The 18001-nt window shown below is 39.6% G+C and overlaps 1 protein-coding gene across 25 annotated transcripts in view; it reads left to right on the top strand.

Moving 5' to 3' along the window:
• Positions 1 to 18001, top strand: part of Mlip (muscular LMNA interacting protein) — a 267045-nt gene that overhangs the window by 119213 nt on the left and 129831 nt on the right. For 14 of the 25 annotated variants that reach the window (XM_076575407.1, XM_006973727.4, XM_076575409.1 and 11 more), the window contains 2 exons: positions 1517 to 3067; positions 16721 to 16792. The exons of 5 other annotated variants lie outside the window; for them this stretch is intronic. In XM_076575407.1, coding sequence (XP_076431522.1) covers positions 1517 to 3067; positions 16721 to 16792 — 1623 coding nt within the window. The remainder of the gene's footprint in view (positions 1 to 1516; positions 3068 to 16720; positions 16793 to 18001) is intronic. 6 more of the 25 variants (XM_076575410.1, XM_076575406.1, XM_076575401.1 and 3 more) reach the window with 2 other exon arrangements.

Genomic DNA, 18001 nt, shown 5'->3' with positions numbered 1-18001 from the left:
TCATGTTGTGTTGACCAGTCAGTGATGTTTGCATTTAAATATCCTCCCTAACCATACAAATCAGTTGCATAAACACCAGCTAAGCAGTATTCCAAGATAAACTGCATGAGGATGATTAAGCTTTCTCAGTTTGATTGAGTTTTGTTTGATTTTTCATTTTCACTGATGTTTTGGTAGTCTGGACTCTGTCAATGATTTCAAATATTATTTATGTGGCAAAATTACTTGTTGATCTTCATATTTATAAAAGGAATATTTGGGGTGTATTTGCTCAGAGGCTAAGGAGTTTAGAATGAAATGTTTGAATTTGTTAGGTTTAAGTGTTTTTAGGTCTCAAGATAACACATCATGAAGTTCATCACAGTGGGTCTATTAGAAATTTTATTCACATGGATCTGAATCAAAATTCTAAAATATATCTTTTATCTACAACCCAAAATTTGCTAATTTAAGTTTATAGACATTTTCCTGCTATTTCCTTAGTGCAATATACCTATGTATATTAATATTCATTAATGTTTTGTATGACTCATATTTCTCAAGTTTACTAGCCATGCATACCTTTATTTTATAGTCTGATAAAATCAAATTAATAATTTTAAAGCCGTTGTTTAAAAACTTTAGCATGATTTCAGCATTTGCCTTAAATTGCAGACTACTTAAGTGGTGCAAGAATACAGGCTATTCCACAGGCTAGCTCTACCTTCTTTTGCAAAATTATGTTTTAAAATTTTCCTCTTTTTTTTTAGTGTATGATGGGCAGTTGCCTAGTTTCAAATAGATTTTAAAGTGCTCTGGCTTCTTTTCATAAGAAAGAAAGCCTGTTGGTTCTAGAAGAAGACAAATCATTGGCTAAGTGTTCACTAAATTATCGTTATATATTCATTCTGGCATGCAACTTGGGGAAAATAAGCTAAAGTGCTCTCTCTATTTGGGACTTGGTGTTCACTTTCAATTTATCATTGTGTGTTGGTGTTGGGAACTTCATCCTTCGAATTCTGGGCACCTTTTCAGACTCATCATATGTAGTCCAAGTCTTTAGAATCATAAGCAATTGAAATACATTAACATTTAGGATTCTAGTCATCATCAAGCTATGGTGTATATTCTTTCAATGGCAGAAAAATCTATTTCATTTTTAAAAATGAAGTTTTAAATTTGTAATGGAGACAACTTCAGTCCTTTCAGATTATACAATTCCAAATTAGGACAACTATTTTAAATAGTCTGAATGAATTATTTTCTACAATAGAATTATGAAAACAAATTTTATGTTGATTTTTGTTTCAGAGAGTAAACGGCTATAGGATGCACTACTTCAGGATTTATGTGTTATTTGAAATTCAAAGCCATGTCTCATTAGTAAGCATGAACTCCTTCGTTACTAATGGAGGCTTAAAATGTCTCATTTCATGTAAACTACTAGAAGGCCTGTTTGCGCAAGCGCACACTGCAAAGAGTGCTTTGATAATTTCGTAAGTGATGTCCTATTTCAATCTATTTTTCTTCCCTCCAGCTAACTTCTCCCACTACCTCTGAGCAGCTTGCTCATAAACCACCTGCTTTCTCCTTTGTTTCTCCAACTAATCAGAAAACGCCACCGGTCCCAGCTAACGTCAGTGGAGCCTCTGTGCGAGAGGAGTTTCACACTCGCAGGCTGGATGCCGCAGGGACCTCGGTGGAAGAATCAGCTACGTATTTTCACACTACTGCTCACGAGTCCCCCCTTTCTGCGTGGAGGGGCGCCTCGTCATTATTATTTCCCCCTTCCACACAACTGCCCGGTTCTGGTTCATGTGGCTCAAATGTTGCTGCTCACACACCTGGGCTGGCATCCGAAGCACAGAAGAAAATGTCGACTTCGCATGTCCTTGATCCCAGGGAAGATCTGAAAACCTCTCCTTCACCTGCCTCTGGTGCTTCTCTGAAGTCACCTTCAGCTTCCTACATACCGGTCCGCATTGTCATGCATTCTCTGTCTCCAAGTCCCAAACCACTTACCTCCTCTTCCTATGGCTCCTTATCTACTGTCTGTAGCCGAATGTCATCCAGTGGAAATCTTTCAAAGTCAGGGCTCAAGTCCCCGGTACCCTCTCGGCTCTCTCTCCTCACTGCTATCCTCAAATCAAACCCTTCTCACCAAAGGCCTTTATCCCCTGCGTCCTGCCCAACCTTCTCTCTCAATTCCCTGGCCTCATCCACTCTCACCCTCGATCAAAAAGTAAAGCCAACTTCACCCACACCTAAGAAATCTCTCTCAAGTTGCTCCTTGACATCTGGGTCTACAGAGCAAGGAGAACACCAGGCTTCTTCAGAGACCTACCTGCCCTGCCACCTCCCTTTCTTTTCCAAGGCTACCCCACTCTCTCAGATGTACCCCCTCTCTCCACTAGCCCCCGACAGTAGCAGCTATGCTTCTACAAATATAGAGAAAATACCACGAGGCGCCCCGAGGAACAGTCCAACACTATCCCAGTTACAGACTGACACGTCCGGTTTTGCTGACGTCCCTCCAGTCACACCGGGCTCATCCCCTCTTTCTCCTTCGGAGGGCAGACAGGATGGTAACCTCAGGAGTCCAGAAAAGAACAGGAATACTTGCACACACCCTTTCCCCTCATTATCCTCTGCATCTCCCGTTAATGAGAGCCCTGCCCTTTCTTCTCTAGAGAAACGTTTCCACCCCTCCCCAGCGCTCTCAGACCTGATAGACAGGTCCAAAAGAGCTTGCTCTCAACAGCACCCAGTCCGGGGGCTGAGCCCTTCGGTTCCTTCTGATCTGCCTACCTCCCATGCTAGCTCTGCTTGTCATCCCAACTTAGGGCTCTCCATTCTTCCTCCTGAGAGTTCACTCACCCGGGTCCTCCAGCCTAGTCCTTCAAAACTGCACCTAAGTTATGGCAATGGTACATGTCCTTCAAGAACCGGACCGCCAGAAAGCATAATATCCAACCACAGCTCACTTGTTCCAACCCCATCACTTCCTGTCTCTCTAACAAGAACCAAGGAGCTGATCTCACCTTGCGCACTGTCCATGTCAACAGACCCTGAAAATAAGAAGCCCAAGGTATTTTTGCATGTTGCATGTTTATTTTGAAATATTGAAGAATCTTCTTTTCAAGGAAAAATAAATAATTATTATATTCATCGTATGACTATGACTCAAGGGACGCACACACACACACACGCACACACACACACACACACACACACACACACACACACACACACGAGACAAATACATTTTTTTTTCTGGGCATGGGCATGGGTTACAGCTTTGGTTCCAGGTAAAAACAGATGGAATTTTACAATTTGCTACATTTCTGATAAGTTAGTAAGAAGAGTCTCATTATCTGTCAAAATACTTCGTATTGACAGTATAGTTAGTAGACATAATTAATATATTGCATATAGCATAGATCTAGGATAATGATATAACCAATGCCAGTTTGGAAATTTTCTGTTTCTCTTGCCTTTGTTTATTCATAATGATCACTTTTCTTTTCTTCCTGCAAGGCTAATTTTTCTTCATTTCTCTCCATCCTGCAAGCAAAATAAAATTGGATTTTACTCTTTACATTTAAGGCAAAAGAGAATAGAAATTTTTTATATGCAAAAATATTTAATTTACTACAAGCACTAGATATTTAACATTCTTCAATGCGGAAAGAATGAACAAACCGAGCATGAAGAAACAGAAATAAGACTAATTCTGGCTTTTCAATGTTCTGAAGCAGTCTGTTGAGCAAGGGACTTACTTAACATGAGAGAAGGCATGTTTGAGGAGGGACTTCATAATTCAGTGTTGCTGGAGCATGGAGTTCTACTCTAGGCCATGCTCACCTCCTATATATTCTATTAACCTCAGGATTTGATAGTTGTTAAGTGAGTAAAACAAATCTATGAAAACTACTACTAGCTAGCAATGCATGGGACTTTTCAAATCCCATATATTTTAGTAATATAGTTTCTAGGCTTTTGAGTATCACAAAAAATGAGTTCAATTCTGTTATTACCAGATAATGAATATAAGGTTAGGGAAATAGAGCAACTCACAAAATATTGTTATTGACATTGGAATGCCTTTCAGCTGAAAAAGTAGGCATTAGACACTGCATGCCTACTACTGTAGTAGCTCTTTAAGGAGTCTATGTGCTAATTAAAAAATTAATAGGTAATTATTTATCTTAAAAAACTTGTTGACATTTGAATATGAATGCATGATTGTGGAAATTGTGTACCATGTACTAAAAACTGTCAATCTAATCACTTATTGAATTTGTTGACTTGGTATTTTTTACAATTTAAGACAGGGTCTCCCTACATAGACCATGTGGCCTTGAACTTGTGATTCCTGCTTCAGCCCCCCCCCCCAAGTGCAGAAAACCCTTCTCCCATGCTCTGCCACTGAGAATCATTCTCCAGTGCTTTCTTGATCTTCTGGTTTGATTTTTAATTGCTGTGATAAAACATCATAACCAAAATTAATGTGAAGAGGAAAAGGTTTATTTCACATGACAGCTTAGCGTTCATCATGAAGGGAAATCAGGTAGGCACTGGGGCAGAGAACATGGAGGGATGCTGCTTACTGACTTGATCTCCATGGTTGCTCAGTTTGAGTTTTGTTTGTTTATTTGTTGTTGTTGTTGTTTTCTTTCTTTCTCTCTCTTTCTTTCTCTCTCTCTTTCTCTCTTTCTTTCTCTCTCTCTCTTCCTTCCTTCCTTCCTTCCTTCCTTCCTTCCTTCCTTCCTTCCTTCCTTCCTTCCTTCCTTCCTTCCTTCCTTCCTTTCTTTCTTTCTTTCTTTCTTTCTTTCTTTCTTTCTTTCTTTCTTTCTTTCTTTCTTTTTCTTTTTATGAGACAGGCTTTCTCTCTATGACAGCCTTGGTTGTCCTGGAACTCACTCTATAGTTCAGGCTAGCCATGAACTCACAGAGATCCACCTGCCTCTGCCTCCCAAGTAAAGGATTAAAGACATGTGCCACCATGCCCAGCTGCTCAGTTTGATTTTTATACAATGTAAGACCCCCTTTCTAGAGATGGTGCCACTCACAGTAGGTGGGCCCTCCCACATCAATCATTCATAAAATAAAATGCCCTACAGACTTGCCCATGGGCCATTGTGATGGAGGTATTTTCTCGGTTCTTCCCAGATGACCTGAGCTTATGTTGAGTTGACAGAAACTAGTCGGCATACTTACCACACACCTAAATTACTCATTATCCTTTGTGAAAAGTTTTCTCCACCATAGCAGCTTGTTCAAAGTGTTACTGTTTGTGCTCCAGTGTGCTTTGCTCACATTTTATCCTATAGTGGATATAGACAGCATTTGATGAGGCCTGAAAAGCTTTTGATAAATTAAAGGCTCATATGTCAAAGACCTACTTTTCTATGGTTTTCTTCCTGCTCTCAATTTTGAAGAATTCCAACACTAGCTTTATTTGTTTAACTCTCCTGATTAGTAGTTTTTGAAATTGTAGTTAGATGTGCTCATTAAAATTAGTGACCATGATAATAACAAGAACTATTTACTTGTCAGTCAAAATAGTAACCTACTCTTTTGTTTACAAAAAAGTTTTAACATACAAATTTATAACTTCTGCCAAGAGGATGTTTCTGGAACATGCTCTTACTTTTCATCTTCGTTTTTATTTCCTTTTTACTATTGCATTTCTAGAGTTTAAAGTTAGAAAGTCAACTCATTTTTTATTACAAACTGCCCTTCATGGGGCTCATGTGTTCAGTATAGAAATTCATTCATGTTGACACCAGCGAAGATGAAGTGCATTCCAATTTTGGTTTTGCATCTAACTGTTTTGTTTAAATTGGTGAAATTACTTCACAGAAGGCAAGGACAACAGTTTTGAGGTACCAAATAATTTATTCACTTTCACAAGTTGTGTCATGCCTCACTCCTTCCAGTGTCAATCCAAGAAAAGTGCTCTTTTTGAAGTTTAAAAAAAAACAACCTTCATATTTATTTAAGCATTATTCACTAAACAGATAGGGGTCCTCAAAAACAGGTAGTCAACAGACTGAAACAGAAGTGCTTGAAGGACATCAGTTCAAAGTCTGAGTTGTACCTACTGCCCTTTAATATTAAAATAAAGTGGAATGGCTACAGAATGATGAGCTGAATTCAGATAGAAAACATGTTTGAAGCTCCTTTGTTATTGTCATAATTGAATTTCATTAATATGGTATAATTGACATGCTAATTTCAGATACAGTTTTACAACAGTCTGTTTTATGTTTATGGCCCTGGACAGGATGAGCAGCTTCCTAAGTATTGCTGAGACTATTCACTGATCAAATTCTATATTGTTTGAGATACTTTTTCTCCTTTGGGAAAGATGGTGGTACAACATTTACCCAAGATTGTGGTTGAGTTCCAAATATAATTGGCCGTCATTTTTATAATAGTTTGATTTTCCCCCCCTCCTAGTGAGCTGCCCTGGTATTTCACATAGAGTTGGAGAGACTATTATATCAAAATCTCATAGAATCTAGTCCTCGCTGAAAACGGTTTCAAATTTCTTCCAAATGAGTGCTTCCAATGGTCTGGCTTCCAGCTATTTGGACTCAGCTTGTTTACAGGATCAGTCGGGAGCTTTTACCACTTCATGAGACTTCAGAGCCAGTGTCCTATTTATTAAACTCTCATTCCTTTAAGGCATAAAAACATTTCCAATTTTGTTATATTGAAAACTTGGTGCAGCAGGCAGGATGTGACTTTCCCAATTTTTGTAGAACCAAATACAATTTTAGAAGTGAGTGATAGGAAGCATGAGCTAAAAAGTTAATCTGGGCGACCCATTCAGTACTTATGTACTGCCCATCTAGTATGCTTTCCTAAGCTGTACACATTGCAGTAAGTTAAAAAAAAATGCAAAATTACTTCCCCAGAGAAAGTTTACATTCGGTGGTGGAAGAGAAACAATACATTTCTCAAATTGAAAGTCTAGTATCTCCTTTGAGGGTCAGGAACGGTATGGGGAAGAATATAGCCAAGTAAAGTTAGTACAGAAAGGTGCAGGGTCTCGGATATGTGTCAGATGGCTCGATTTGTTTCCTTGAGAAGTTATTATGTAGGAGGTGTGTAATGAGGAAAATCCCTGAGGCTAAAGAGTACTTGATTGAAAAGTAGAAGGAACAGATTTAGGGCAGGTGTTGGGGTATGTAGTGAGCAGGAGAATCCTGATGTTGTCAGAGAAAGAAAGGGATTAGAAACTAGATTTTACTCTGAGGTCTCTGATTTTTACTTTGAGGAAGATAGGAGGCTGTTTTAGGTTTTATTTTTATTGAAGTTTTTTTTTTTTTTTTGAAAATTTCATACAAGTACAACATTTACATTGTTTTCACATCTCCTGTTCCCACTACAGATCTTCTTCCTATGTTCTCCCTGACTTGTAACTAGAGTTTTCCTGTCTGGTCCACAGTCAGGACAAATCTTTGTCACTCGCCAGTCCCACAGCCGCTCAGACCCAACCAAGTAAACACAGAGACTTATATTGCTTACAAACTGTATGGCCATGGCAGGCTTCTTGCTAACTGTTCTTACGGCTTAAATTAATCCATTTCCATAAATCTATACCTTGCCACGTGGCTCGTGGCTTACCAGCATCTTCACATGCTGCTTGTCATGGCGGTGGCTGGCAGTGACTCCTTCTGCCTTCCTGTTCTTTCTTTTCTCCTTTCTGTTAGTCCCGCCTATACTTCCTGCCTAGCCACTGGCCAATCAGTGTTTTATTTACTGACCAATCAGAGTAATTTGACATACAGACCATCCCACAGCACTGACTCCTTGTCAAATTAATGACATCTTATTAAATATCATATGCACGCTTGTATGTAGGTGGGTTTGGGGTTGAATAATTGGGTTTAAATACCTATCAGAGGATTTATTCCTCAAGAAAACTGATTGTCCTTCTCTCAATAACCATTGATTGGCTGTAGTTCTTCATCTAGAGGTATACGCTTCTGAATTTTCTCCCATCCATGCTGTCATGATGAAGAGTATTTAGACAACCATATTGCTGAGAATTTATGGGAATGACTTCCTTGACAAGTCAAGAAGATACTTTCTAACAGCAGGCATCCTCATCCTTTGGCTCTTACAATCTTACCTCTCCCTCTTCATCAGTGTTCCCCAAGCTTTGAGATGTAGGGGTTTCATTGCAGGTGTAGCAACTGCGGTTGAGCACCCCATGGTCACTTATATTCTGCATTTTGACTAGTTGTAGATCTCTGTGATAGCTTCCATCTGCTGCGAAAAGAACCTTCTTTGATGAGTGGTGTGAGCTGAACTTACCTGTGGGTGTGAGGGTACATAGTTAAGAGTACATTTAGAAATTATATTGGTTTAACAAAACAAACAACAGTAGAAGGTTCTCCTCCAGGGTCTATGACTCTAGGGTAGTAGCGAGGTTTACAGTACCAGGCATGGGTTCTCTCTCATGAATGAGAAGGCCTTGTGTCTAGTTAGTTAATGCTGGTTACTCCCCTGATAAAACTGCCACTATTGCACCACTGGGAATATCGCTCTTGGCTGGTCAGTCACTAGTGAGATTCGTAGTCCATAAAGCTGGGTGGGACTTTTGATTGATTTTTTTCCATTGGCACTTTTGGATGCTATGAAAGTCAGTTCTCAAAAGAGGAAGCTTCCAGTTACAGCTCAATTCTTTCAAGTGCTGTGTCTGAAGTGTGTAATGTCTTCACACAGGGTTTTACTTTCAAGTTCTGGGAAGGTTTTGAATAAGTGACACAGTTCTGTCTGGCATATAAAGAGTGGATTATACAAGGATAAGCAATGAAGTAAAAATCCCCTGGAAGGTGATTGTATCTGTCTTATTAAGTCAATTCAAGCCATAGAAGTGAAGGTGAAGATGCTTGCATAGATTTTGTAAGTTGTATAACTTTCAGAAAATATCAGAACTGCTATATGAAATAGTAAGCTACTAGATTTTTGTGACTTCCTATTTTTTTCCATTTTCTGTAACCAGTTTTTATTTAACACCGTAATAAGTTTCCTGTATTTTTTAGGGGACTAATGACTCCTCATAATTCCATCATTATTCCTGTCACTTTCATCTCAATACTGACTGGTATTGTGTCTCATTTCTTTGTGTTTTCCTCAGCTGGACCCTAAATTGTTCGTAGTAATGTATCACCTTCAGGTGTGACTAGTTAATGAAAGCTTCTTTTTCACCCTAGGAAGTGTTTGCTTTTTAATTGGGGGAGTTCAGTTTAATTCAAAATGAGACTTTTTAAAATTTTTCTTTTGACCTATGTCTCTCTGTGTGTAATGTAATATTGAGTGTATGTGTGTGATGTAATTATGCGTGTATGTGTGTGCTTACCTGTTAGCTACATATGGAGGTCAGTTGTTGATATGGGGTGATATCGTCCTTGGTTGCCTCTGTACCATATATTTTGTGACAGGTTTCTCAATGAACTTGGAGTTCGCCATTTTGACTAGACTGGCTGGCCAGTGGGCCCTCAGGATCTGCCTGTAACTGCCCTTCCCACCACCCCCAGTGCTGGGTTGCAAGGTGTATAGCCACACCTGACTTTTTATATGGGTGTTGGGAACCTGAACTTCATTCTTTCTATTTGGATAGTAAGCATTTTAACCAATGAGCCATTTCCCCAGCCCAGAAGAAACTTTTTGAAGGAAAAATAGAGAAAATTAAAAATGAAGAAAAGAAAACTGGGATTCAAGTTCATGACTTCAGATGTTACAGTTTCACATCAAGAAGAAAGATAGGGCTGAGCATGGTGGTGTGCATCTTTAAATCCCAGCAATCATTCTGAAGGCAGAGACAGGCAGATTCCCATAATTCCCAGGACATTCTGGTCTACACAGCAATTTCTAGGCCAGCCAGGACTTCAGAATAAGACTGTATCTCAAGTAAGGCAACAAACAAACAGGGAGGAAGATGCCTTCAGAACTTTAGTAAGTCGGAAGTGCCAGGAATGGGTTTCCATGGGGAACAGCGATTCCTAATAGCCAAGTTTGTCTAGAGCTGAATAACAGGTGAAGAGCTTGTGCTTTTTCATGTACTTTGAATTGTATTGTAATCTTCAGTTAAAATTTTAGTCAGATATGCATACCAGCAAATGTATGCTGTACATTTGTTCTACACTAGGTTTATCTTAAGTATAAGATAAAATAAAAGGAGAAATAATATAAAATTTCTCTTCTAAAAGACCTAGCAGATGAATAGGGCTAGAAAAATATGCTAAGGAAGTAAGTTTTATATATTTGGGATGTCCAAAACAAAAAGGATAAATCAGATACGGATAGAGTTCCTATGAAGAAAGACATATGGACAAATTTTGGTAATGACTACTTCTGCCAGCGCTATGTTAGGCACAGGTCTTTAATAAGTATTGGCAGTTCCACCATGACTGTAACATCCCGGCAGCAATGCAGATAGTCTAGGCATTTGTGCCCCTCCATTTGGCTATCAGACTTTTGAAAAAAGGCATTGTAAAAAATTAGAATTTTCCCAGTAATGTCATTCTGAGAGAAAGAAAAGACCAAAAGCCCCATGTCAGCCAGAGGAATAATTTGTCTCTGAAAAACTTGCAGGAGAGACTAGAGCTCAGGCAATGATGGGCAGGCTACATCTGGACCAAGACTACTTAGTTATGGATATACTGCTTGTCATTTGCTTAAGTCTCAACCTCATGTCAAGGCCCCAAAGATGGACTTCAGGACCACTGGGTGTCTTTGTTCCCTTCCTAATATAACAACATTGACTAAATTTTTCTCTGTTTTCACTATTACGTGTTTGTTTAATGGCTTATTGACGATGTGAGGCAAAGCCCACCTTGCCAGGTCTACCGTGGTCCAGTGTCCCTGCTCAACAGCCCCAGTAACACCATTCCTTCCTAGTCAGTCATGAGAATCATTATAGATTGTATTGCCCAGCACTCCAGGAATAAGGGGGTGAGTATCTGGGTAATCTTCTATGAGTTGGCTCTGAGATGGGGTTGATCATTCATCTCAGACCTTACATCACCAAGATAATGACTGTAGCAATTTTGGTGTGGTTCTGGAAAATCAAGAAGTGAGAGTTTCATTCAGTCTCTCTTCAAGCTCAAAGATCTAAAGAAGCTGGTCATTCTTGCAATGAGAATTTACACTAAGGGGAGGTTCTTCTACTTCTGAAGGTGGTCCCATAAATCTCAAGATGTTTAACCTAGTTAATCTCGAGATCTTGTGGGATTTTATGACTAGAGTCTGTAGTATACCTGTAGGCACTGGCCATGGAAAGTACAGTACTGGTTGGGGAATGGTTTTTTGTAGGAATAAGATGTGTTCTTGTTACCATTAACTTCACAACCAGCATTAGCAAGATAAGATCTGCAAACAAGTATACAATCTGTTTTCCTTTGTAAACCTAATATTGCTTTATACTGTGTGGTATACATTTAAGAAGTGTTTCTTAAAGCTTAACTGAAAACACAAATGACCAATTGCACATCTATGGTGTGTATCATTGCTCTGTTTGCAAGATTCAGAAAGCTACTTAAAGCTGGTTTTTCAGTTTTACTTTCTTTGTGAGGTTTTTTTTTTTTCCAATTCTATTTTCTATGTGAAGCTGAATATAGCAGGAATCTTAACAGTTCTTATTAATAAAATCAAACCTGAGGCCAGTTATTGGGGTGAACACTGGAAGATCAGAGAGACAGAACAAGCCACAGCTAACCTCACCTGGCCAACTTCTCAGCTGATCTTGTTTCCTCAGACTGGAAGCCTCTGTGTTCTCATATCCGAATGGCTCTCAGCTGAACTGTGCTGCTCAAAACCTAAAAGCTTAACCAGACAAATGCTTCTAGTTTCTGGTCCTTATGCCTTATATACCTTTCTGCTTTCTACCATCACTCCCTGGGATTAAAGGCTCGCTTTCTGGGATTAAAGGCGTGTGTCACCATGCCTGGCCGGTTCCAATGTGACCTTGAACTCACAGAGATCCAGAGGGATTTCTACCTCTGGAATGCTAGGATTAAAGGCGTGAGTGCCACCATTTTCTAACCTTTGTATCTAGTGGCTGTTCTGTTCTCTGACCCCAGATAAGTTTATTAGGGTACAATATTTTGGGGAACACAATACCACCACAGCTGAAGGTGATTAGTTTCCCTAGTATTTGTCATAATTGTGTAGGTATGCTCTTGTGCTTTGTGTGTGAGTGGGTATATGACGTGTGTTTGTTGGGGTGAAAGTGGGCAGAGGCTGGAGTACAGCTTTGTGGAGTTAGTTCTCCCCTTCAACCTGTATGTGGGTTCTGGGGATCAAACTCAGATTCTGGGAGGCATGCAGTCACTTTATCCGCCTAACCATGTCTCTGGCCCTACTGATGGGATTCTTGTAATATAATTTATCTCAAATGATCTTCTCTAGAAAAGTTCAGATTTATACCAAAGAAGGAAACCAAGGAGTTTTGCATAGCACCTGGAAGCCTTGGAATGCTGGGAAGATATATGTTCCAATTAGAACAAAGAACTCCATGTTGAAATCCGACACTATCCAGGAAACGCAGAGGAAAGATGCTGAATTCAAAAAGCATCTTTTATGGCAATAAGCATTGTATTAGGTAGAGTTTCTATTGTGAAGTGACACCATGACCATGGCAACTCTTATAAATGAAAACATTTAATTGGGGTGGCTTACTTGTAGTTCAGAGATTTAGTTTATTATTGTCATGCTGGAAAACAAGGTAGCATGCAGGCAGACATGGTGTTGGAGAAGGAGCTGAGAGTTCTTATATCTTGACCCAAAGGCAAGAGGAAGTGGTTAGTGTCACTAGGTGTGGCTTGAGCATATATGGGACCTCAAAGCCCACCTCCACAGTGACACACTTCCTCCAATAAGACCATACCTACTCCAACAAGGCCATACCTCCTAATAATGACAGTTTCTTTGGGGGCCATTTTATTTTAAACCACCACAAGCATGATTTCTCAGACTGAAAATCTGGGAAAGGCACATACCTTAGAGGAGGACTGTATGCCATGAAGTAGCTACTCAATAGGTAATTGTTGAATGAATTCATCAGTTGAATTCTACATCCAGTAAGATTGACAGAATCTAGTGTCTACCACACTGAGAGAACCCAGTCGTAAGAGCTTTCCATCTTTGATGTATGTCTTAGATAATGATAAAGATATCATATCTAACAAAAACGGCTCATGAAATAATATAAAATTCTTATCTTCACAGTTTAAAATGAGAACACAATTCTCTAAGATAAAATTGGATAGAAATAATACTCATCAAGTCTAGGATATATCATTTGACTACAGATTTTCCTGATGAGTCTTCAGCTGCAGGGTTCTGTAAATGTATATAAATATTCATAAAGAAATTACATTTCATTATCAATCCTTACTCGGGCACATTGTTGTCTAGAGGTGACAGCATTGCATGATCAATGTAGATGCTAGGACTGTAAATGAACTCAGGTATCCTCCAGGAATTGTCTCTCATGAAGATGAGAGTGCAGGATGCAGAAGAGCTGGGAGGCTTACAGAAGATTGAAAAGCTGCTGCTTCTTATAGCAAAGAGGCATTTGGAGAAGAGAAAGTAGCAGGTAAATAAGCAGCCTATTCCCAGATGAGAGAAGTGTTCAGATCCAGAGGTCTTTCTCTCTGTGTTGTTGAGTTTGTTTATGTTTGTATGAGAGTATGGCTATATGCATGAATAAACATGAATTTGTATGTGCATTTAAATAAGTGCATTTATTTGTGTATGAGTATGTGTAAGTGAGAGTTGTGATAGACAGGCTACAGTGGCTTCCTGACATCCTGGCCTTGCATTGCTAATTTCACTATATCTAATATAATAAGCAGGAAGATAAGAAAGAAAACAACAGAACAAGGAGAGCCTGTTTTTGGCTTTCAGCTGTGCGCTGCTGTTCTTCCTCTATGTCACCAGAGCACTCATTCTCCCCAGGTCCTTCTTAGGAAAGTGAATGTGCTAGATTCAGCCTCATCACACAAGTTTAACCAAGTTTATTTTAATTATATCCATAAGAATTTTCATCCAGTATGTCCTAATCACACTTTTCCCCTCTTGCAACTCTTCCTAGATCCTCTCCACCTCCCGACCTACTCAACTTGACACTTTTTCTCTATTTCCTTAAAAAACAAATAGACAAACAAACAAACAAAAAACTCAACTCACCAACAAACAAACCAAACAAAAAACCCCACAAGAAACAAAACCCACAAAATCACAAAATTGGAAAACACACTGTACAAGCAAAGGATAGATAAGACAAAAAATGCCTAAACAAAGAAATTTGAGACAAAGTGTCTATAAAAATACCATTGAGCTTGTTTTGTGTTGGTCATCTACTTACAGGCATGAGTCCTACTCTAAAGTTTGTTTAATAAACCCTGTGAGATTCCACTGGATAAAACACTCTTATAAGCAGGTCTCAATTGCAGATAGCTTATTGGTTAGAGTTGAGAGCCTGTGTTGACTTTTCCCTCCCAGCCCTGTAATCCTGTCTAGCCCTGCGGAGGCCCTGCACATGCTTCCACAGGCTCTTTGAGTTCATATGTGTGGCAGTTCTGTTGTGTCTGGAGTATGCTGTTCCCTTGGAGTCACCCATCCTATCTAGCTCTTAGAATCTTTGCACTTTCTCTTCTGTATAGTTTCCTGAGCCTTGAGAGGTAGGGTTTGATGAAGACATTCCTACTTAGGGATGAGTATTTAAAAATCTCTCATTCTCTACATGTTGTCCAGTTCTGGATCTCTGTATTGGTTCCCATCTATTGCAATAGGCAGCATCTCTGAGGATGGCTGAGTGAACCACTAAGCAGAATGTCACCAGGCATCATTTTATTGCTATGTTTCTTTAGCAGAACAGTGTTACCAAAAGGATGGCCTCTCCATTTACCAGATTTCTTTTTAATAGAACAGTAGTATTGGTTTTCCTCTAGGACCATGGCCAACCAGTCTAAAGTTTGTGGCCACCTGAGAAGTGGCAGGCATGGGCTCCATTTCCTGGAAATGGCCTTAAATTCAATCAAACAGTGATTAGTTACTCCCACAATGTTTGTGCCACTATTGTAGCAGTATATCTTGCAGGCAGGTCACTATTATAGTTCACAGTGTTTATAGCTGGGTTGATGGTCACTTTTCTCCCTTGGTAGTGTGCAGAATACTTTCCAGTACTGTGATCACTAGTCAGTAGGGGTGAAGCCTATAGTTAGGCAACAGGTCAAATTTTCTGCATTCAAGAGCTATGTAAGTGTTGTCATCAGCAAGAGGATGTCATAAACCATCAGTTTGAGGACAGCAACCAACAGCCCTGGCATTAGCCTGAGATGTCTGGTGCTTCCCATAGGGTCCCTTTGGCTAATGACTCAACCACATGTAACTCATTCTTGGTACTGGAGGTTTAACTTGGTGGTAAAGATATCTAGTTGGGGCATGTCTCCCCATCAATTGCTCATTCCATTTGGACTTTTTTCTCATATAGATATATGAGGAAGCCTCTCCCATAGTAAGTTTACATATGGTCCCCCAAATGCCCTTTGGTGCTAATTGCCCTTTCCATATTCCCTCACTTACCCCTTTCCTCCATCTCCCCCTCCCATTTACTCCCAGTCTTTCACCTCTCTGCAATTATACACTCTATTTCCCCTTAGATTTTTTGACAACCCCAGTTTTCATTGGTTAACACTTTGGTTTGCTTTTCAAGGAGCTAAGGCTTGGACTGTGAGCCACCGGGGAAGCTGCCTCAGGCAGGGAATTTGGTATAATATGAGTCTTGAAATTAGCTAATCAACTCAAGACCCAGAATAACAGCAAACCAGGGCTTTTAATAATGGATTTTATGTTATGCCAATTTCTACATCTTCATTAATCTTCAACTCTTCCAAACAACTCACATAGCTCTGTTTGACTTAAAACTCAGGATGTTTTTAATTTCCTTTGTTAACAACTCTCCAGTAGAAAGCAGAAGTACTGATAATATGAAAAATGAGATTAGGACCATGAGATTGGACCCCATTTCAACTCTGGTGTTAAATTATGATATTACTTAGTCATTGGCCAAATTGCTATGTTAAAACTGCTGTTAGCCAGGTGTAGAGGCCTATCCAACAATTCTACCACTTGGGAGGAGGAAGCAGGATGATCATGAATTTCAGGCCAGCCTGGGCTACATATGGAGGTCAAGCCTATCTTAGGCTATGTAGAGAGATCTTGCCTAAAAAAGTCCAACCTAAACCAACCTGAAACTGCTGCTAAATTTTGTGTAGTATAATCTTTGTTTTTATGAATGAAGCAAATATGTATTATGGGCTGAATTAAATTTATTGGCATATTTACCAATAATGGCTATATATTTGCCTGAGAATCTAATGGGGCTCTTAAATCATTTATAGAATTATACTTCTCTGATATAATGCAGTTACTGAGAAATTTATATACAAATTTGTAGGAATGGATACTTTGTTATAAAACTAAGTAATAATAATTGTTCAGGATCTGTAGGCTAACATGTTATTACATATTTCTTGACTTATCAATCTAACAAAATATTAACATGATGGACTTATTTCTTTTCAATAACAAGTTGTGGAAAATAACCCCTTCTTCACCTGATAATGTGTCGTTTAACTTGATAGAGCTGCCTACAATGATGTCATATTCTTCTCCCTTTTCATCTCCATTCTTACTTTCTGGTTACCCATTCTAGCAATACAAGACCAAGTCAAGCTACAAGGCTTTTGCAGCAATCCCTACAAACACATTGCTCTTGGAACAGAAGGTCAGTGTTGGCTTTTAAGCAGAGTGGTTTTTATGTTTCTAGTGTCAGTTTTGTTATGTGTATAAAATTTCTAATGGAAAAAAATGCATGTTTTCCAGTTTTACTAAAATCAAAACTGCTCCTAGTTTAAGATACTGTGATGACCTGATCCAGTTGGGGGCCCCTCAGCCTTTGGTTCATAGTTCATGTGTTTCCATTCGTTTGGCTATTTGTCCTTGTGCTTTATCCAGCCTTGGTTTCAACAATTCTCGCTCATATAAACCCTTCTCTTTCTCGCTAATTGGACTCTGAATAGATCTCTGAAGTATTCGAAGGCCACCTGGCCAAACATCCTAATTGTCATGCTAGAAACCCTATCCAATGACTGAGCGAACCGGATGCAGAGATCCAAGGTCAGGCCCCAGGTGGAGCTCCAGGAGTCCAATTGGTGAGAAAGAGGGGGGTTTGTATGAGCGAGAATTGTTAAGACCAAGGTTGGAAAAAGCACAGGGACAAATAGCCAAACGAAAGGAAACACATGAACTATGAACCAATAGCTGAGGAGCCCCTAACTGGATCAGGCCCTCTGGATAAATAAGACAGTTGATTAGCTTGACCTGCTTGGGAGGCATCCAGACAGTGGGACCAGGTCCTGTCCTCAGTGCATGAACTGGCAGTTTGGAACCTGGGGCTTATACAGGGACATTTGGCTCAGCCTGGGAGGAGGGGACTGAACCCGCCTCGACTGAATCTACCAGGTTGAACTCAATCCTCAGGGGGAGTCTTTGCCCTGGAGGAGATGGGAATGGGGGGTGGGCTGGGGGAAGGCGAGGGGTGGGTGGGAGGGGGGGAGAACAAGGGAATCTGTGGCTGATATGTAAAATAAAATTTAATAAATAAATTTTAAAAAATGAAAAAAAAAGATACTGTGACGAAAGCATCTTGGTTAGCATAATGGCTGACATCCTTTTCACCACGAGGGTTTGAATATGATCTCAGAGATGTCCACTGTCAAGAAGACTTGGAGGTTTGATTCAGACTTCACTAGATTCCTCCTACTTTGGAAATTTAAAATCTGTTATGTTTAAGTGTTTCTTCCTCTGTTTGCATAAATCAAAGTCAAGGTAAAATGAGATTATGTGCACAACTGGCTGCCTTAGTCATTGATCAGGTCAAGATTTGATTAATGTCAGCCTCCATTATCATGTTATATGCATACCCAGATATAAT

The sequence above is a fragment of the Peromyscus maniculatus genome, chromosome 7 (genome assembly GCF_049852395.1).
Source record: "Peromyscus maniculatus bairdii isolate BWxNUB_F1_BW_parent chromosome 7, HU_Pman_BW_mat_3.1, whole genome shotgun sequence".
Taxonomy (NCBI): domain Eukaryota; kingdom Metazoa; phylum Chordata; class Mammalia; order Rodentia; family Cricetidae; genus Peromyscus; species Peromyscus maniculatus.
Note: the sequence above shows the minus strand (reverse complement) of the source record. Positions and strands in the feature narration are given on the sequence as shown.